Source organism: Exophiala oligosperma, assembly GCF_000835515.1.
Source record: "Exophiala oligosperma strain CBS 72588 unplaced genomic scaffold supercont1.8, whole genome shotgun sequence".
NCBI lineage: Eukaryota > Fungi > Ascomycota > Eurotiomycetes > Chaetothyriales > Herpotrichiellaceae > Exophiala > Exophiala oligosperma.
The window spans coordinates 520,433-541,678 of record NW_015622825.1 but is presented as its reverse complement, the minus strand read 5'-3'; the positions used below and the strand labels follow the sequence as shown (position 1 = coordinate 541,678).

The following is a 21,246-nucleotide window of genomic DNA, read 5'->3' as shown; positions in this document are numbered from 1 at the left end:
CTGGAGCTTGTTCTGCGGTTGACTGTTTGTATGCAGGAGCTTGTCCTGCTCTTTACTCTTTTGTATGCTGGAGCTTGTTCTGCGGTTGACTGTTTTGTATGCAGCAGCTTGTACCTCAAAGCAATTGCAAAGGCGGTTCAGATAGCGTCTGGTTCAAAGGGGTCTTGCCACAATAGCCAGTCAACACGTATCCCAAGGAGTTGTGTGATGAATCTTGTCGGTTTGATAGCAACAAAGGTTTTGTCCTGAGACTGACTGTTTGTGTGCTGAAGCATGCGCCTCATAGCGATTGCCAAGAGTGTTTTGAAGAATATCTGGTCCAAGGAGGGCTTTGCGCTGGGGAGTAGCCTAGTCCTCACCTACCTAGACACGCAAGTATGGATATATATGTATATGCCGAGACAGCAACGAATATCACAAGCTTTCCAGGGGGGAAGGGGGGTTCTTTATACTTTCTCACAAACGGACGACCTACTCTCTCGTGAAGGTTTGAAAACTGAACGGTCGGCGTGACTGTGGTGTTTGAGACTGTCCTCGCACACACTTACTTTGAATTGGGCCTCGTAACACACTCGATTTGATTTACTGGGCCGGCACGGAGTATGACAGCAAATCTGTGACAAAATGGCCCGAGACCAACAACCCATGTTCACTGGAAGAAGTGGCCGCCAACAATCGGATCCTTGTGACTCACGATGCTGTACACGATACAATCATTGTAGTCTATTCGAGTATCGACTGATTACCTCGTAGTGACCATCCAAATATTATTGTGTAGTCAGTCTGTGATCCCGTGATCCGTCGGTTTGTGAAGGTCTGATGCGGCTACTCCGGATGCATTTTCTGGTGTCTCAGCCGTTGATCCGAACACAGCGTGACCAACAAAGTTGCACATACAGTTCACGAGTAGATTCATCTATCATTCTCAGGTGGCTTTAGGTATCTTTTGTATTCACGAACCTCCATTACTCGACAAGAGTAGCAAATGAAGGTCCACACCTCCATAGATGGAACCTAGTATCCTGGGAATCGGAATGGAAAATCCCTCCCGACAGTTACCTCTGGAGACAAGACCAGAGTCCGGCCCGGGACTTTACTTTTAATTCATATACACAAAACGATCAGATCGTCTTCACCAAACGAGCAGTACCTGGTATTCTTTTCGGGCCTACATTCAACCGGCACGGCAAGATGCCCACGCATATCACCATAAGTGCTATTTTCTTTACAAGTAAGTCTTGGCGCGCAACATGTTACGATATGCTTTTTTGAACTTGACTTGCACGCCTGAGACAGACAAACAAGCCGATTTGTGGCTTCAGAAAGCCCGCCAGCACTCCGCCCGTTGTAAATCGTTTCACCTCCATTTCACACCGGTTATCGTCTATAGCTACTGTCCTTTCCAGGAACTGTTCCATAAGCAATGACGTTTTTGCACCTGGACGGGACTCTCGTGAGCGAAGACATTCTTGGTATGGGAGGCTCGGGCTTGGTCATTCGTGAGGGAACATTTGCAGTCAAAATACCACGACTCTGGCGAGGTGTCGATGTACCTGACAATGGGAGACTCACGCCTGAGGCGGAGGCTTTCGATATGCGCCAATTCAGAATCGATCAGATGAAGCGAGAGAAGTCGATTCTACAGAGACTAGGAGACTGCGAGGGAGTTGTTCCTTGTTTTGATCTGGAATCCTCCGGAGTTTCGATTCGCATGAGGCACATGGAGAACGGCGATCTTCGCGACTACCTAAGAAGCCAAAAGCCGAATCGACAGATCCGACTCCGATGGTTGAGAAGTATGGCACATACACTCTCTGATATCCACCGCCGACGTGTCATTGTCGCCGACCTACGTTCGGATAATTTCTTGATCGACAAGGGCATGTCCATCTACTTGGCCGATTTAGGAGAATCCTGCATGATGCCATTGGATTGGGACATGAAGGATTCCAATGCGGACGGAGAGTCCGCCGCTACTGACATTGGGCAATTCGGCGCAGTCATGTTTGAAGTTATAACCGGCCAACGGTGTAAATTCGACCTCATGCAAGACTGGAAGTCAAGTGGAGATCGGTTTTCGTGGCCACGGAGAGATAGTCTTCCTTCGGTCGACGGGTTATGGTTGGGCCACATCATTGAGGCTTGCTGGACCCAGGGCACTTTTTCATCCGCCGATGATCTAGCGACGGCGCTCGAGCAGGCCTGTTGAAACAGAGGTCTTCCTATGCTGACTGAAGGAAAAGTTGCCTTGAAACGAAAATGATTCACACCAATTCGATCTGCTCTCCTTGACCTGGGCCAATTGCGCCTCCAGGGCTTCTGAACCTTGATTGAACATCGGCCATCCCTCAATTGTTGGTTGGAGTATCCGTTATTCCACATGATTCTTAGATACCAAGTTCTTGTATTTCAAGGCTTCGCACCTCGCACCTCGCACCTCCAAGAGGTAGGCACTGGGACGGGGAACGAAAGCACTCCGCTAAAAAGGCCCTCGCCGCACAACAAAGGAGAGGTGGGAGGCCAGGCGGAGCCAGGGAGGCAAGAGAGGCAAGAGAGGCATGTGGGCAGTTCAAAGCTAAACGATCCCTGACGCCGTTGTATCTATTTCGAATGGAGTACGCTCACTTTGTTGGACTTGGCTTGGTCAAGAGTGGACTGAACCGGAGGTTGGCGACCATCGAGGAGGTCTTTCTAGGTAAGAATGATTCTATCCGGTGCGTCGTCTCGTGAAAGCCATCTTTGATTGCCCTGAATAACCTCGTCATTGGAGAGCTGCGGTGAACGATGCGAACAACTGTTTGGGAAGAGGTACGGCCAAAAAGAGCTACCAAAGAGGGCGGCTGCACTGAAGTACCAAGAGATGAGTGCGAACAAGGTGTTGTTCGGTGTGATAAACGACAACGGCACATTGATTCAAAGAAGTTGATCTTTCACTGTATCTGCGAAGCACCCTCAGCTATAATCAGGGGAGGCCATTCCATCAACCCCATCACCGCTCCCCTCCAAAGGCAGGACGGGAGGCTGGTATTTCAATTGTACTTGCCCTTGGGGAAACTTTCCCGTCCCATCTTGGTCAACATGGACCGAAGTGATCCTGGTATCATTTTGACCATAGAGAGAAACATCGAAACGTGCTCTTTTGCTTCCGTCGATTTGTGGGGTTTCCCTCTAGATGAACAACGAGCCCACTGATGGATCCTCTTCGAATCGAATAAGGACCTATCACTTACTTGACTCTTACCGTCTCAATTGTGGGCAATTTTGGATTGCTCTCTACGCACTGCCTGGCAGCAGTCTCCTACTCTGTATCCTTGCTCATGCCATGCCACAGATATTTGAGTGAGGCTCGTGCAGGCGGTGGAGATTTGACGGCGCATGGTCGATGAATAGAACGATCGAGTATTTTCATCTCGAAACAATGGGCATTGTGTAGTAGTGGACAACTATTTACTAAAGAATTCAGCACGAAGGAGGCCTTTCGGTTGTACAGTAGGTGTCGAGGCAGCAGTGTCAGTGCCCGAACAGACAGCACTCGTCACATGATCAGGATCCTGACACCGCCCCTGGTATCCCTAGATCGATCCATCTCTCTTACTTTTCACGCCTCGACGCTGACTTTGTACGGTGTCCAAACATCATCAACGGCTTGGAACCGTCACGAGCACCTCGCAGTGGTTTAGTACGACGTATCCGTACTTTCATGTCTCTTCGCACCTCAGCCTCCATCTCAGTGAAACTAGGCATCAGTACCTCCATGCCCACAGATGGTCCGGCGGCAAATCTCGCCCCTTCCAATATCCACCGTCCGTTTCCAGACGACAACCTCTCTGCAATATACTCGGTACCAGAGTCTGGTAAGAATCTTGACAGCTTCAGCCCCGATAAAGCTATTGTGGCTTGTCAGGTGATTCACCATGTTGTATCAGCCTGAGCCGGTTGAAAAGACTGGGAAGTGATCAGGCTGCAACCTCGAATTCCATCTGGGCAAAGCAAGATTCCCACAGAACCTCTCCCATTCCCAACAAACAGTCCTCTCTTCTTCGACGGACGGCCTTTTCTCGCCAACGAGCAGTCTACTCTTTCCAAAGAACAATCTTCCCTCTCTAACGAACAGCCATCCCTTCCTGACCAAGTTTCCTCCTTCGTTGACAATCAACAAAGTGTCATTTCTCCCCTACGGCCAGTCTTCCACTTCCTGGCCAGAAACATGTCTTCCCTCACCTCGCTTGTCAACGAAATGTCTACCATTATCGGCGAAATTTCCTCCTTGTCCCACGACGAGCCCTCCATTTCTGACCAAATGCCTTCCCTGTTCGGAGGAACGTCTTTTTCTGCCAACGGACTGTCTTCCAACTCGATAGAATTGGTCCATTTCTCGGACGAAAGGTGTATCCTGTGCCACAACACAATAAGTTCCCTGGTTGAAGCTCACCTGAGTAAGTATGCTCGGTATTCCTCTGGGCCACATGCCACTAACATCGATGCCTCGCAGTTGATGTCAGTAACCACAGGGTCAAAGTGGTTCCATGCCCTCGGTTTTGCCTCTCTTGTACGATGATACGACGAATCAAGATCTTTTGCCATATTTCATGCCTAAGCATCCTTGCTTATAGCTCCCAAGACGATGAGGCACCTACCAAGGCTGACCTCCACTCCTATGGGAGTCTCACAAGGCCCAAATGGAGAGAACAGCCCGGGGCAACACACCACAAAGAATATTGTGTCGACCAATGCTTGTCAGCTCTCCGGAACAGAATTTCGGACGATTTGGTGGACCGAATACCGATGGAAATCGTCCTGGGAGTCGTGGAGCAATTGGGGCGTGGCCGTCTCTCGGGTATAGGAGAATTCAGATCTTTCATCGGCACGTTGCGTCGGGGTTTGGTTGAAGCCAAGGTGTCGGTAGACCTGTCCTGCCTGGTCTATCAAAGAACCGTGTCCTTTCGCGGTGTTTCCTACATCTCATGGATCAGCAATCGATCCGATTCACGAGAGAAGCTCTGCCTGTCCCACGATAGGCTTCTAACAAATGAAAGTCGAGTTGCAGTATCAATCGACGAAATAGGTGTCAGGAATGTTCGAACTTTCGACCATGGGACACCGGTCATTCCTGCGGACGGGAGTCCATGGTATTTGGTCACGAACTGCATTCCGGGTATGGTATTGGAAGGCATCACCAACGTAAGGCTATACCGATCGGTCATCGTGAACCGTCTGACACAGCATTAGGGTCTCGTCCTCCGAGATTTACGGCCCAGGTCCGTCTCTGGTCTCCACGACTCCTCCTTGTGGGACACTCCGAACCCTCCTGCCATCGACGAAGGGAATTTCTTCTCGCTGCCGATGTCGAGCGATCCTCACTCTCGATTCAGATTTGTTCCTCTACACGCGGAAACCTACATGTTCATCGTGCACTGCGAGGCCGATCGGATTGTGGGCATCTGCGCCCACGGCTTGACCACTCTCCGTCCGACGTGCGGCATTTGCGACGTCTATGCAGAGAACAAGACCGTCTCACGCCTTTGCTTTCCGTTGAATGCGGGGGAAAGGATCTCGGGAATTTGGCTCCGTACCCCAAAGTTCGTGCCCATCGACGTCTGTGGTATCATAGTAAGTCGAGCCGGCTCTCGCAGGTATACACTCGGACTGATGTGATCTAGGTGAAGACCACCCATTCTCGAGTCCGCCTGTTCGGCCTCTATTCGCGTCTCACCCACGAGTGTTTCGAATATCATTCTCTGCTCGGTCCGGCGGACGGCTCCGTCGACGGAATCTACTCCAACGCGATCAGTGACCCACTCGATTCCGTCTCACGGGTCGGGGTCGTCTGCTCTCCGGCGGACAACCACGATTTACTTGAAGACCGATCGACCCCGCCTCTCCAGGACTTTGAAGACCTTTACACCATGTCCATGGACTGGTACGTGACGGCCGCCGCCCTCGACGACCTCCGCAGCTTCTGCTTCTTTTACGACAGGGCATCTCCCTCCTCCTGGACCGGCGCTTTACTTGTCTATCGTGACGGGAGACGGGAGGTGATTGGTCATCTCCGATGGGGCGCGTTGCCCTCGAGCAAAGTCACCCCGCGGGAGAGTGTCCGGTACTACAACACCCAGGACGACGAGGACGAAATGCACCATTTCCTCCAGTGGCAGCTGCCGGGCTCCGATCCGGACCCACCTGTCAGTCACAACGGTGAGGCCGGAGCCAGCTGGTTGTCACTTCCGAGCACCGGCACCATCTGCTGGTGGTTTGGACGACTGGGAGGTCGGATCGAGATTGAACCTTGATTGGGGGCGCTGGGTCACTGATACAAGAACAAAAGAATAAGCATCTTTTGATTGTGAGACGCATCATGGTCTCTCTCTCTCTTTCTCTCTCTCGTTGTTATTTGCATGTGGCAGAATAAGAGTAGGATTCGCGTTTGAGGGAGCAATGGGGACTACTCGCCCCCCCCCCTTTTATCAGTCGGATTCACTCAGCTTCGGGGTTTTGATCATCGCCACGGACCTAGCTTGCAAGAGTCGTCCCGTCTCCCCTTGTCCCCCAAAGTCATTGAGCGTAGCCGTTTGTTCTTGCTTTCCCCCCCAAGTCCCCCTGCACACACACAAGTCTGGAAATGCGTACCGAGTAGCACATTCTTTGGAGAAGGGGCACCTCGTGGGTAGACAGGTAGATATTTAGCATTGCCTGGTAATGTGCCCAGGTAATGTGCCCAGGTTAGGTACCTCTTTTGTCGTCCCGAGTTGTTGGCGACGAACGGACCAATGAATTTAAAACAAAAAGAACAAACGAGGCTGCGATTTTAAATTCCAGAGTGCAACTTTTGATTGGCCGATTTCTTTACTCGTTCGAAGCTCATCAATTGGGTCTTCAAGTTATTATACTCCGTCGACGTGACGCTCGAGTACAAGTCACTTTTCTCCCCTTCTCGAATATAGACACTCACAACAACAGCAAAAAAAAGAACTTCTTTCTCTCTCTAGAACCAACGAGACTAGATGGTCTATAGTCAAATATATCGTAGTAGTAGTAATAGTACAAATGTACATGTAGTACACACTCCTCTTAGAAACATCATCGTACAGAGTTTTCCACCTCCCCCAAGAACCCTTGGGCGCCGATTGCACTATCTCTGACAGAAGATCTTTCAGGGTTGCAAAAGTTGCAAAGACCGAAAAGCCGAAGAAGAGAAATCATCTCGAGATCCAGAACATAACGCGACCCTGAAAAGATCGAGCAGAGAGACAGAGAGAGCCTTCGGTGGACCTGGAAGCTGGATGGCGTAGAGGGAGGATGGTGAAGAGATTAGGTTGTCATACGATAATGGCGAGGCTGATGCTGCTGCTGCTGCTGCTGCTGCTGAAAAGACAGCGAGGCCCTTGGAATTTCGACTGGCGGTCGTTACCTCCCGACAACACCTTTGCCATTACCGTTGCTGTTACCGTTACCATTACCGTTGCCGTTGCCATTACCATTACCATTGCCGTTCCCGCCCCCATTGGGAAGCTTGCCCTTCTTCGCCAAAACCTCTTTGCATTCGTCACAATACCATTTCGCACTCTTCGGCACGCTCTTCAATCCGATACACTCGAGATGGAACCACTGGCGAGGGCAGTCTGACTTGTCACAGGCCACCATCTCGCCATAACTCACGCCTTGGCAATAACAATAGCGTTCTTCGTCCTCATTCTCGGCATGACCATCGGCGGCATCGGGGTCGTCGGCCTCCTTCTCATTCTCCACGCTGAGCTCAAGGCCAAGACCAAGGCGATCTCTGTCTTTGTCGACGTCTTTATCTGCATCCTTATCCTTGTCTGAGATGGACGGCGTGGCCGAAAGTGGCGTTCCATTCTCATCTTTGCTTCTGTCGGTTGCTGATCCGGGACCACTCGCAAACACGGAGAGACTGCCGTTCTTCTTGTGAGAACGCTTCATCGGCAGGCCTTTGGGCGACAATGAATCGTGTAAGCCGTGATCCTTGATCCTTGGTCGAGCAGGACGTCGCGATTTCGATCCAGTGTCAGACTTGCCACCATTTGCGGATGCAGTCTCTGACTCGTCTGCCTCGGCAAAGGTGCTCGCGACTGGCGTGGCTGTCTTCGACGCACGACCTCGAGCGCCGCGCTCGCTCTTGACCTCGTCCAACCGCAGCGCCGGCGTAAGGCGAGGGGTCAGACGTGGTGAGGCCTTGGCTGACACTGAGATATCGTCCAGATCAGACTTGGCCTCTTGCCTGCTAGCCGAGCGTTCTAACAGCAACGCACCACGTAATGAAGGCGGCTCGCCATTGGTGCCATTGGTGACTGGTTCGTCTTCAAGCACTCGATCGCCATTGTCTGTCTTTGTCTCTTTCATGGTGCTCTTGATCTCACCGGCAGTCTTGCCTGTCATCACAGCAACGTTGTTCAGCTCAGGTGTGCTTATGGTGACATTTTGATTGCCATTCTTGCTCGAAGCAACCGACGACTGTCGCCCTCTTGGAACGTCGAGGCTCTGTGCTGAGTTCTGCCGTCCTCGTCCCACCGGGCGAACTGCAGATAGAGCGGGGCTGCGTTTGTATGCTTCTTTTACGGCAGTACCAGCGAGAGGCGAGGAAGCGAGTTTAGGAGAATCATTGCCCTGAGCGTTGAGTCTGTAGGATAGGTCAGCATCGCCAAAAATAGACAAGTTTGAAACATACCTCTTTCGTGCCACACTGGTTGGGAGTGATGCTTTTCTCTTTTTCGCGTTGTCCTGCTGCGAGTTCTCTCGTGACATAGCTGGTGCACGGCTACTCAGAGCGCTACTTATGGATCGCTCCATAGGTGCGCCACCCACTGGCTTGTCTGGTTTCTTTCTCCTGGATGCTGTTACACTAGACGATCCTATTGCTGGTGGCTCTGCGGCTGCCTCGACAGTGCGCTTCTTGCTCCCGTGGACTTTGCGCGATACATGTTTTGACTCGTCAAAGTCTGAGTCCACATTTGGCACACCTCGTTGTCTTCTCGTTGGCGCATCTTCTCCTCTTCGGGTCTGGCTCCTGACTGCGACTTCACTTTCGCCCACTCGGCCTCGAGGGACTGGCTCGGAAGGTTTCTTTGTCAAGACCGTGTCTGTATATGCCCAATGAGTCAGACTTCCCAGTCTCGCCTCCTCTGAAACTTCCCGGGACACATGGGGATAGATGGCATCCAGCCGCCGAATCTGCCTTGTCACCTCTTCATTCGCGTTGGTAATGACGTGATTTTTCTCGTCCATCGTCTGCATGATGGCTATTAGGTTTTGGCGCAAAGAGTGGTAGAGGTGTCTGCGTTGTAGGGACGAAGAATCCGCAGTGCGAGCGGAGACCAGGGAAGCAGCGTCCACAGAGCCGCCAGCGACACTATGGACCTCGCTTGCGCCTGTGGTGTCATCGCCATGGGCCGACGCGGTGGGATTGTGCGCAGAAAGTGCAGCCTCGTACGAATGTGCTCGCGTATCTGCTACGCATTGCTCAAGGACAGTTTGCAGTGACTCTTCATGAACCCACGCCTTCGCGTCCACCTCTTTGAGGAGGGTGTGGTGTCTGCGGAATTCCCGCGGCAGTGCAGCAGTCGCATCGGTAAAGTGCGTAATGGCAGGATATATCGCAGGCGGGTCGATTCCGATGAAGCCCGGGGTGTTGCTGGCCGTGACGGAGGAGGAGGATGGGAGCAGACCGGCGTTGGAGACGAGAGAATTTTGTCGCAAGGAGGCCCCGTGGGCTTTGGAATGGCGACCGGGGTTGACGCGGCGGGCAGAAGGACCGCCTCTCATGTGCGAGGTGCCCGTCGTCGTCAGCGTCGTAGACATTGAGGAGGAAGAGGTGGTGACCGAGGTGGGAGGAGCTGTCAGTATGCGATCGCTCAGCCAGGGTGGACTGAGGAACTGTCTTCCGGGAGGGAGATTGGATTCTAAATCATAGGCAGCTGTAAAAACTAAAGCACAGGAACAAATAGAAGACTGGACGTGAATTGAGTCACGACATGCTATCAAAACAGAATATCGAATAGTGTAGCAATGGGTGAAGGTGGGAAAAACGTGAAGGAGGACGAGTTTCTTTCCATTCGCAGGGCATATGCGCGATCATCATCCCTTCATCTTTCCCCCCCCAGTTGGAGTTGCCGCAGGCTGAAGAACTCAGTGAAAAGCACTGGGACTGGGACCAGGAAGACCCGGTACCTGCCAATCAGCTTGCGGTGACATCGATAACTTGTGAAACTCGAGCCAGGAACAATGTGTGTCGGTCTGACAAAAATTGATTGTGGGCAAGGCAGTCAAGAAGACACGCGTCTGACAGAAACCCCAAGTCTGCTCGGGATTATTATTGATGCGTCCCGCCGCGAGCCTATTTGGGCACTTTGGCATTCATCTATCGATTGTAGGAACCATGCTCTCTACCACTCATCGAACTCTCCAGCCAACGATGCAGTCTAGGCAGAATGGTAAATTATGCAGAGTATCAGTTTCAATGGGAAATTACGAATTCAATTTGGTTGGAACTGGGCCTTCATCCGCTTGAGTCTGCAAAAGCACTTATCATTGACTTCATATCATAAACAACAAACCGTCATCCAGGAAGGCCGTCCATACACAGGTGGATGGCCATGCCGTCGTACCCAAAGAACCCGCTCATACGCCATTGTCACAGAATTATCATCACAACCAAGAGGGAAAATGTATGCCAAAGCCGTCAAGTCATGCCCTCTTTCATCGTCGACGACGTAGTTACTTCACCCATTACATCCTCGCGAGGCGAGAATCCTTGCATCGCTCCACCTCATATCCAGTCGTCTGCTTTCGTCATCTGTACTTGGCCCACTCCGACATCCAGGGCAAGTTGAGGTGCTTCATCTGTTCTCTTTTTAACAGGGCTCTTTCGGGGACTCGCAGGCTCTCGTGGTGGTCCAGCTCGCACGTCCTCGACGGGCCATCCATCTGCCTTGGCTGCCGACACCCAGCACTTCAGCCCTTCATGAACTCCACCATAAAATTTCTCCTTGCAAGTGCGCAGACTTGCTCCCATAATTTTCTCGAACCCTGACTGCTTGAGGTCTTCTCTCAGTGCATTGCGCTCGGATGACGTCGGTAGTGAAGCAATCAGACCATTTAGGAGGTCCAAGTGTATAGCGAGATACTGTGTCGCTTCCCATTCGACTCCGCCGACATATGGAGCTGCTGGATGCGGCGGTCTTGGGGCCGGAAAATGTGCACGTAGATAACCAAGGGTCTCATCGGCCTCGAGAATGGGGACCACATTGAGATGATGCAGGAAAATCCAGAAGACTTCTTTGGTGACATTAACAACCTCCTTGCACCAAACACGATACGGCCGAGGCACATGCATCTGGGACACAAAGTCCAATGGCTGTTTTCCGTCTGTCGGATGTGGATCCTTGAGAAATCCGAGGATCTTTTCTGCGCGCTGTTTGACCTGATCTGGCTCACCTACAACGGCAGCAGAGAGGTGAGCGAACAGGAGTGATGTTATCACACCTCTCGTATTGAACTCTGAAGGCCCCTTTCGTTCTGGATCGAACAGCATGCCCAAAATAGCCGGAAAAAACTCCTGTTCCACTTCCTGCAGTCGGCGAAGTGCAAGAGAGGTCGTGCACAGGCCTTTCAAGCAGAGCAGAGTCTCGTGAAGCAAATTGTCTTCATGCTCCTCCCGCCATTCGATCTTGGTAATACGGTAGTACAACTGGAGAAGTTCATCCATGCCGCCCTTGGTCACGAAATGGTCCGTCCAGCTGATTGATTCGTTTCTCAACAATATTCGTAGCTTGTGCAATTTGCTGATCTCGACCAGTTCAGGCTTCTGGACTTCTCGAAGATAATGGATGAAATCCCCGGGAGTTGTGGCACTATCTGCTGGATTCAATGAGGCAAGAGACGTTGTCGATGCCATGGCACGAGCTGATGTAGGTCTTGAGCTTGTTAGGTCGGCTGACTTGTTCCTGCTCTTGCTACGAGATCTGGAAGATGACCCTTGCTTCTCCAATTTGGAGGGAGAACTGTCGTCACGCTTCGACAAGGTCAAAATGCGACTTCGAGGTCGAGATCGGGATCGCGATCTCTTGTCATCCTTCCTATCCCCTTCCTCACTTGCTTGCCGTTCAACCTCCTTTTTGGTGGGACTTTTGTTAGATGACTGAATTTCAAGTACTTCTGAATTAGTAGTGTCTGCAGAGGAATTGCTACCAATTCTATCGCCCTTTATCAAGCCTGCCTTGACGTCGGGCTTCAGACTTCGCATGTTGTCGCGCATGTTCAATGGTATATTGAGTGAATCCAAGACCTTTTCAAACGCCGTGTCGATCTCCTGCGGACTCAGCGGGAGCGTGCTTCCCGTAGGGGTTCCAACTGCTTTACGATCACTGCGGCGAGCTTTCGAGTTGAAGTTCTGAATAGCCTCAAACACTCTTGATCCTCTCTTTGCTTTTGTATCTGCCTGAGACAATTCTGATGATCGAGTAGAAAGACCGGGACGATCCACTGGGACGGCCGATGAACCTGGTTGACTGGTGTTCGGATCCCGACTCTTAGGCCTCTTCAACTCTGTCTGTGGCTCATCGTCGAGATTTTCAGTGAAGATAGAACTTCTACTAGACTTGTGCTCCAGAAAAGGACGGGTTGGAGGTTTGTGGTCCAAAGATGAAGCGGTGGCTGGACTATAGCCATAAAAGTTTCGCTGCTCTGCTGGTCGAAACTCCGAGTAGTCTCGAGGTGTGTACAGTCTTATTTCCTCTTCGACGGCCCTTCTTGAGGACCCTGGGTAGAGCATCGTGCCGTCTGGGCTACTGACTGGTTGTGTTGCAAACTGTGCCCAGATCGGCGTCTCAATGACAGGTTGTGACGGCGGTATGTTATTCTCTTGATTGTGTCCTTGTTCTCTGAGATCTTTCTTCGACCTCCTCTTAAGTAGATCAGAAAGATTGGCCGTTGATTTAACCTTCTTCGGTTTCTTCTCTGTTGTTCGTTCTTCGGCGGACGAGATACCACCACCTTCCGTTCCCTTCTCTTTTCCGAGTATGAGATCTTTCAATGATACCGAACTCCCTGTTTTCTTGTGGATGGGCCGCCGGGGGGATACGTGGTCGTCGTCGGTCTTTGTGGGAATTCTTTTGGGCTGGGGAGGGCTGTTAATGTGCCGTTCTCCTAGAGGGCTTGCAGCGTTGACAGGGTCCCGATGAGATGAGACGTGACCTTTTGTAGGACTGCAGTTTTCTTTTCGTCGACCTCTTAGGACATCACCGACAGATGGTGCTCGATTGCGGTTGAGTCGGCGTCCTCTCTGCTGAGGCTCGCTTTCTGCGTCCTCGAAAATCCGGGCAACTTGATGAACCGTCGGAGCCATGTTGAATAAAAGAAGACATACGCTGGCGCACGGGGCCTGATCAGATACAGTCTACCATTGGTACGAGAGAGGATTGTTCAAAAGCATAGACAACAAAATGATCATGACTACAAACGGCCGCCTTCTGGCTTGTTTACCTGGCGTCGGCTGCGTTTAGTGCCCCGGCAACCACATTATTTCTTGGCGGATCTCGGAGTATCAACGTGCCGAATTTCAACGAGGCTGGGCCTGTGACAACGATCTGATTAGACAATAGGTGAGCCACTCACCATACTTGGGCTTTTGGATCATTGAAATGCACAAGTGGTTGAGTACGACACTTACTTTGCCTGGCTTGAGAGGTGATGATCCCAGCTTGATTTGTTTTTTGGAAGAAATGTTACGTGAACCTCTGATCGTTTTCAGAAAACGCCCATCCAGGGGTAGCCTTCCCTACCCTCTAGGTAGGAATAACTTTCATGACCATACCTACCTAGGTGGGCTTTCACGCCTATCATAATAGGCTCTAATCCCTATAAGCCCCCTTAATGCCACCTAAACTTTTATCGAAGTTATTGGTCAAGCGCCCTAAATATTTAGGCCTGACTTACTCCCTTATAGGTTCTTCATCACTATCATTTCTCTCACTTCGACCAAAAATTAGTTGGAGCAATGTACCCACTGATTTTGACTAACGCCCAGCAGTCGCTCAAACGCCTCGATCAGAATATATATTCGAGAACGACGAAGAACAGCATTACTGTGAATTTTCAACGCCACGAGCCTGGCTATATCTCAGTCCACGATACTCCGTACCTATGCACGCACGCAATATCGCTATAAATCTGCCGAGATTGTCCACAATTCCGCCATGGCGACGCATATATGAATGTGCATCATCTCACATATAGTTTCCTTTTTCCCCATTTCCACCAGCAAATACGGATATGCCCCCTCCGAAACCGACAACGCCGAAGCTTCCTCATCCATTGTGATTACTCCAACCTTGAGCCTTTTAGTTGCTATAAGTAAGAAATGCCTTACATGTTCGCCAGTTCGTTGTCAATAGCCCTATCTAAAAATTGTCTTCTTTCACCAGCAGGGACTTCACATTGTAGTCTTTGTTCGACCAGGGCTCGAACCTGTTTCTTCGTCACAGTATCGAGGTCGACCTCGCTCAGCACCGCTCGAATGGCCTCGATCATATCTTGATCGCTAGGCCCGGCCGTCGGCACAGTGCGGAAGTCCATCACTGTAGATGCTGGCCGACTGGCCCCCAGGCCAAGCAGACTAGGTCTGCTGATTGAAGGTGGAATACCGTAACCACTCTGATATGGGCTTCGAGGGTTTTCTTGGAAGGGATTTGGTGAGGGTGATTTCAGACGTGCCTGGCTTCCTAGGCTCATCATGCTCATGTTGCGCCCGTGAACGCTGACGGGTTGATCCTTGAATTGGGTCAAACCTGTCATCGTGCTAGCACGGTTATTCACCCCGAACGGTGCTGGTGACCGAGGCGGTGCCATAAAAGGATGCTGTTGCTGCGGGAATCCTGCGAGAATGGTGCTCGCCGGCTTGACGGAGGAATACACAGAATGCATGTCATCCATTTCCATCATGCTGGGGTCATCAGTATATCCAGCCTCAAAACCCTTTTCGTGATAATTGTCGCTGTTACCACGTCGTCCCGGTAAATTGTTGGAAGCTGCATAGTCATCCCATCGTTGCAAGGGTATCGATCTCGGGTCGAATCCTTCGTCCTGAAGTGCAACCACCTTTTTATCTCCCTTTTCCCCAATGACAATCCTGGTGTTTCCCCACGAGAAATTGTCTTGATTCCAGAAGGAGTAGATGGGCAGTATAAAACTGTAAATGGGGTAGGCGAGAACATAGATGATCATCCAGCCTACGTGTTGCCATTGCCTTTTCAGGATGAAAATCAACGCCTGGAGACCGTAAGTAGTAGCTATCATGACGATTGAAATGAGTGGAAATTCGCCTTGGTGAGCTGCCACTCTGTAGATCAGGTAGACGAGGTAGACACACGTGGCAGGAAGTTGAATGGTACCAAAAAGGTCGATAAAGACGACAAATCTCATCGAGAAGCAACAGAAACCACAGAGGTCGTTCAACCAGACAAGTTCCGCAAGGTTGTGGATGGTGGAATTGATCCATCGACGTCTCTGCGAAAGTAACACCGACCATGTCTCAGGGGCCGCGGTCAATGCGCAGGCATCCGGGACAAATTTGTAGGACATGGCCGGGAAATGCTTCATCATCAAAGTCGTCAAGAACCGATCCTCACCAAGCGACAAGAGGTTCTTCTTGTGAAGTGTGTCAACATCACAATCAGAATACTCTTGAATCACCTTGTCCGAGATGATGAGAGGTCGACCTTTGTCAGCTGTTCGAAGACGATACATGCAGAAACTATTCGCGAGTTAGCTGGCGCAGCACAAGGTTATTCAGGCTCCATTACTCACCATCCCGGCAAACAGGTCACGCTACCAAAGAGTGATTCGAAGGCTTTGGCAAGATGATGGGAGATATAGTACTCGTAGACTTGGATCATTGTCCACCAGCTTCGCTCCTCATTTTCCAAGCTTGTCTCTCCACAAATGCCAGCAATCTTTGCATTGTCGGCACAGGCGGCAACCAGACGATTGAGTGAGTCCTCCTTGACCATGGTATCGGCGTCGACCATCAGAAGATACTCGTACAGCTCTGGATCCACTCCGATAATGTTGTTGATCTGGTGAAACATTTCGAGCTCCAATGGCGACATTGCTGATCTATGGTGAACACGGTTCAAGAACTGCATGAGCAAAATTTGGGAGTCTCGCTTGCCACGGTTGCCAGGTTTAGACTTCGACTGCTCGGACTCCTTTCCAACTTTGACAACGACAATATAGGGAACAACATTGCCCTCATACTCGTACAGACCTGAGTAGACCTTCCCATAATTCAATTGTTCGTTTCCACTACCAACAGATCTGAAAGGCAAAGCAGGTGGGTCTATTTTCGGGTCAACACCAAGGATATCGAGAACAATCTTTGGGGTAGGCCTATCGTTGCCACCGCCAACAATCATGCCGTCGCATATGACACAAATTAGCTTTCTCTTGTTGTCATATTGAAGAGCCGTAAGAGAATCCAGAGATTTTCGGAGATGGTCTTCACCCTCGGTGTAGGCGGGCACTTGGCAGATAACAAACTTGTCCTGGGCTGCTGGTCGACGTTTGGAGCCGAATTGTAAAGCAGCCAGGAACTTCGCCAGAATGATAGTACACAGTAGGATGGAAAAGGAAAGCAAGAACCAGTTGTTGGCTGTGCACTTAGCAGATTGTCGGAAGTCAACCTTGCCAACGTAAAATGCATTGTTTAGGCAATTCAGACTGTTTTGGAAAGTTGCAGTCGTCCCCCACTTGTCCGTGATATCCGTGCCTGGATATTGATTGAAAAGGTTGGTCACCTCGTCAGGGAAGAACTTGTAGGTGCCAAAATTGTTCATGAGGTTTAGGGTGTAGAAATAGTCGGTCAGATCGTAGATTTTCTTGTCAATGATGACCCACATTCTCTGATCGTTGTCTGCCTGCTTTCGAACGCTTCCCCGCGTGACCACCAGATCACCTTTGTAATATTGTTTGACTGAAGGCAAGAAAACATCGGAATACCAATTCCAGCTGTATAGCTTGGACTGCTGGTCCGTCTGGTATCGGTGACCGGAGGTATGGACTGCATTAGGGTATAGAACAGCCGAAGTGTCATTGTGCTGCAGTTGTACAGACTCGTCAACATCTAGGCCAGGACATGCTCGACTCAGGGGAGGAGGAAAGTAGGCGTCCAGGTTCTGTCCAGCGAATGGAATCATGTTGTCAGCGTTGGTGTGGATGCTCGTATCACTATGCTGGATTTTGTAGAAATGGGTCATGTCGTAGACGCTGCCTCGAATGCTAACATAGTAATCATTGGTACCTTGATGAAATCCCACCTCTTTGGCGTTCCATACTTTGTCGAAATTGGGGCATAAAAGGCGCCCAACGGCCACGATGTAGAAGACGATAGCAGCATTGATCAAGAAGATCAAGAAGACAAGGACAACCTTCTCGCGCCAGGCCATTCGAACATCTGGCCGTTTCATCCGTCCGATATATCGGAGAGCCACGGACGGAATCCACCATGTCAAAGCCCAGACAAAGGACACCCAGACCTGTCTGCCCTTTGAGGTTTTTTTGGACTCGATATTGCGAGGGTCGCCAAACTCGGGATCTAGTTCACCAGTATAACGTCCTAACTCATCATAATAAGTCTGGTCTTTCTGACTATCGCCTTTTGGACCAAGTCCATAGTCCCCACCGATCGTTTGAACGGTACGGGCCATTGTTGGTGCGATTGATTTGGCACGATCAACCCCGGCCTGATTGAAAAGGTTTTCGCGACTGTCTTGAAGGCTCATGTTGTCGCCCATCGGAGGGAAAAACCCACTTCCGTTATTGGGCGGGTTGGCAGAGTAGCCGGACAGGAAAGGATTGGTAGGCTGACCGAATGCAGAATCTTCGGCGTAGCCTGAAGGCACGGCTTTCATATCCAGCATTGTTTCGGCTTCCCACCAAGCCGCCTCGCGCATCCAGACGCGTTCACGTCCGATAACAACTTCGCCATTCGTCCAGCCACGCTCGAGAAGAAAGCTCTCTATTCCATCTTTGCCATCTTTGCAACCGAGTCGAGAGTATCTTGTGACGAATTCTTCAACATCAAAGTCGGCAGTAAAGTCAAGCTGCCTGTTCCGATGGTTGGCCCACTCAGGAAGTCTCCATGCGCGCAATTGCCGAGAAACCGCAGCAGCAGACCAAGCTGAAGTGGCTGAAGATGGGGTGGCCAGGGTGCCAGGCATGTCATCGGTAGGATGGATGGACAGCTGGTACCAAGCTCTGCTGCTCGCCAGGGTTGTTGCTAAATCAAAGCGACCTTGTTTGCCAAAGTTTAGGCCTTCTCCAGCGACTGGGTATAGTAAGGTGTGTAGGAATCCTCCATCTTCTGCCTCTGCTCCGATTTTTTGTAGGATTCCCTCTCGCCTATCATGATCGTGCTCTCTCTCGCGGCTCAACGGGCCACTGGTGATGCCCAAATCCGCCTCAACTTCAGAGACCGCTAAATGCATTTCCTTCAGGACGGAATGACCAGCAGGAGTAATCTCCACCCCATCTTCTTTCATTTCAGCATTGATACCGATGGAATCGTCGAAAACATTGCGGAGTGCAACGGCTTTTGCTAATCCTTCCCCGGGGACCTCAACCACGGAAAGGCTCACTTCATCGCCATTCTGTGTGCTTGAATCCGGAGTAAGTGCACCTGCTCGCAACTCCGCGGCGATTGCATCATTCGCTTTGGAAATAACCCAATCAACGAGAGCTTCGTACATTCCAGCTATCAGTACCTCGCGGTCATCACCACTGCATTTGTTGAAGAGAACTTCTGGCTCAAGACCAATGAGGGCTCCGACATCTTCGCAAATGTCCTCGAGTGAATCGGAATCGATGAGAAACCCAGTGGTCTCGCCCAGTTTCAGTAGTCCAGCAAGGCATGATAAAAGGCCTCGGAAAGACGCACCCTTTATGCCAATCAACTTCAGTGCTCCACGGAAATCTTCGGCTGCAGCAGCATCATCACCAGTTGGCAGGTAGGAGGGTGGATCGTAGGTGCCAGACCTATTCAACAGAGTGTATTTTGAAGGATGTTGTAGGTCCAAAAACTCCCGTTCGGCTGGTGTAGAAGCGGATGTCAGAAGATAGTAAAAAACATCAAAGGCTCGGTAGCCGGGCTCCGCAGGCACTCTCAACAAGCCATTTTGTACATCAATTCCAGATCCTGAAAGAGCTAACGAGAAACCAGTAATAGTGCCAGACAGGGTGACTGTATATCTTGCTGATAGTGCGGAATGGCGATAGGTTGCAGAATTTGCGGGAGTAACGCAGGACAGGAAGGGTCGCAATGCTGACAAGGCGGTAAAGGCGAGATTGGGGGTAGGCAAAGGAATGACCCTGAGAAAGGGTTGTAATACAGAGGGCGTTGAGGGATGGAGTGATCCCAGTATGACACAAGCATCCTCTGCTCTTCTTCTTGCGTGCTCCCAAGCCTTGAAGCCAATTTCAGCATCTACCGCGCCACCTGACCTCCCTTGAGCATCTGGATTGGTTGCGGTCAACCAAGTGTTGACGGCGATACTCGTGCTGGCATCCAGTTGATAGGTCTGACCAGAGGCATAGATAGTATGCAATGCATTCAGCAGCGTTGTTGTCGAGACTTGTGTAGACTGTTCGGCTGGGGATCGCACAGCACCAACTTGAGAGGAGTTGTTCGAGTAGGTAGAGTAGCGGTTTGCCATGTCGAAGTCCTCTTGTGCCCCTGCCGAGCGAAGTTGTCGACAGGGCCTCAAGGAGAATGTTCCAAGGCCAGAATACAAGGCCAGAATTCAAAGGTATAAACAGAAACCTCCTCTTTCAACACCCCTCGAGTTCTATTCGCTTTATGGTTGAAGGCAGGCAGGCCAATGGAGAATACAGGCTTCGAAAAGGGATCGCGGTAAATATTCGTTTCAGATCGTCAAAGTTGTTCGTACGGTATGCTGAAGAAAGACAGAACAAGTAGCGAAAGACAAGTATAAGATGCACAACACGTTAGAAAGCAGACTGATTAAAGGCGTAGTGTACAACGAGAGTGGTTTGTATGAGTCTAGGTAGGAAAAGGACTGAAGTCCCAGAAGGAAGGGAGTGAGTGTGTCGCTGTGCATTTCATGTATCGCCGTCATTACAACTGACAATACAGATACCAACAAAATGTGTGCCTGCGATGGCCCTCCCAAAATAGATGCACGTGAAAAAAGCGATGTCTTCGCCTCTCTCATCTTAGCCCAAGCAAGATTTTGGGCCCTGAGACACCTAGACCAAACAAGACAAGGATCTCTTCTCATCAAATAGTCGCTCTCCAATCCTGGTACCAACATCAGTCCATTACACCCAGGATCATCCAATCCCGACTTGGTCACCAACTGACAAATGTCTGCAATGAAGCCCAAGGACAACAGCTCCCTCTTTTGCAGCGTTTCTACACTCTGTGTCGCCTCGCGTTGTCCGGGGCCGTTGCCGAGGAACATCCACGGACCATTGGCCAGAGATGCCGCTCATCGCTGGTAAAAATATAAGCTCATACGCGACGCCCTTACAGTGGCACCGGATCCCTCTGAGGCTGGTGGGCTGGCCACTTGTTCTCACTCCACTCCTCTTCCGGGGGATCGCACGCTCCATTTCAGTGGTGGTCTTTTTCATGGCACCCTTCAGTTTACTGCATGTCTCGCCTGCGGCCGAGAAACAATGACTGCATGAGCAGCACCATACTATATCAGTCCTGGCTCATGTGTGGCAATGACATTTCAATTCCGAGAATGTGGTCCATCAACTGTGCTCTGAAGGATTGTTTGCACACGGTCGACCCATTTGAAATTCTACCGAGCACGTGTAACACTCGCAGAGCACGGCAGACAACTTGACACAAAAACACATCCCTGGATAATCAAGCCTCTGTGTATGTACGGAGCACACTGGAACAAACCATTAGAGTTGCCACTCTCGATGAATTTTCCCGCAAACTGGGTCTGTTTACAGTACAGGCATGACCCGTGCTCGCTCGGGGAGTGGACAACCAGTCGTCACGACTTCAGAACATTCTAGCTGTCGCTTATTGGGTAGCCCAAAGGGCGTTGCGGAGCAGGCCTGCACCCTGAGCGATTAGGCCGGGAACCAGGGCAGCTCGCATCGCGCTATCCCTGATGTCAACAAAAATAATGATGTACCGAGTACGGATCCTGCAAAAATTTGAAGTCGTGAGGATATGTGGTGAGCATGACGAGTCTCTTG

The 21,246-nt window shown here is 50.7% G+C and overlaps 4 protein-coding genes across 4 annotated transcripts; 1 reads left to right on the top strand and 3 right to left on the bottom strand.

The window, feature by feature from the left end:
* The first annotated feature begins 963 nt into the window (after positions 1–963).
* On the top strand, positions 964–3,068 carry PV06_08215 (uncharacterized protein). Its single transcript, XM_016409526.1, has one exon. It carries the CDS (start codon positions 1,424–1,426, stop codon positions 2,207–2,209), a length of 786 nt encoding a protein of 261 aa, XP_016259834.1. The 5' UTR covers positions 964–1,423; the 3' UTR covers positions 2,210–3,068.
* Positions 3,069–6,947: 3,879 nt separating this feature from the next.
* On the bottom strand, positions 6,948–10,094 carry PV06_08214 (uncharacterized protein). The gene is made up of 2 exons (XM_016409525.1): positions 8,684–10,094; positions 6,948–8,635 (listed from the first exon to the last, which is right to left on the bottom strand). The coding sequence occupies exons 1-2, from the start codon at positions 9,811–9,813 to the stop codon at positions 7,405–7,407; spliced, it is 2,361 nt and encodes a 786-aa protein (XP_016259833.1). The 5' UTR covers positions 9,814–10,094; the 3' UTR covers positions 6,948–7,404.
* A 412-nt stretch (positions 10,095–10,506) lies between these two features.
* On the bottom strand, positions 10,507–13,357 carry PV06_08213 (uncharacterized protein; the record flags this gene model as incomplete). The annotated part of the gene is made up of 1 exon (XM_016409524.1): positions 10,507–13,357. The coding sequence occupies one exon, from the start codon at positions 13,355–13,357 to the stop codon at positions 10,781–10,783; it is 2,577 nt and encodes an 858-aa protein (XP_016259832.1). The 3' UTR covers positions 10,507–10,780.
* Positions 13,358–14,033: 676 nt separating this feature from the next.
* Positions 14,034–20,086, bottom strand: PV06_08212 (uncharacterized protein). Its single transcript, XM_016409523.1, has 2 exons — positions 15,817–20,086; positions 14,034–15,763 (listed from the first exon to the last, which is right to left on the bottom strand). Exons 1-2 carry the CDS (start codon positions 19,716–19,718, stop codon positions 14,377–14,379), a joined length of 5,289 nt encoding a protein of 1,762 aa, XP_016259831.1. The 5' UTR covers positions 19,719–20,086; the 3' UTR covers positions 14,034–14,376.
* Positions 20,087–21,246: the final 1,160 nt, after the last annotated feature.

Excerpts from the sequence above, each read along its gene's own strand:
- PV06_08212 (XM_016409523.1), bottom strand. The coding sequence starts at position 19,718 with ATGGCAAACCGCTACTCTACCTACTCGAACAACTCCTCTCAAGTTGGT. Across the intron at positions 15,764-15,816 it reads GTGACCTGTTTGCCGGGATG|TTTCTGCATGTATCGTCTTC; the intron begins GTGAGTAATGGA and ends ACTCGCGAATAG.
- PV06_08215 (XM_016409526.1), top strand. The coding sequence starts at position 1,424 with ATGACGTTTTTGCACCTGGACGGGACTCTCGTGAGCGAAGACATTCTT.
- PV06_08214 (XM_016409525.1), bottom strand. The coding sequence starts at position 9,813 with ATGTCTACGACGCTGACGACGACGGGCACCTCGCACATGAGAGGCGGT. Across the intron at positions 8,636-8,683 it reads ACCAGTGTGGCACGAAAGAG|ACTCAACGCTCAGGGCAATG; the intron begins GTATGTTTCAAA and ends CCTATCCTACAG.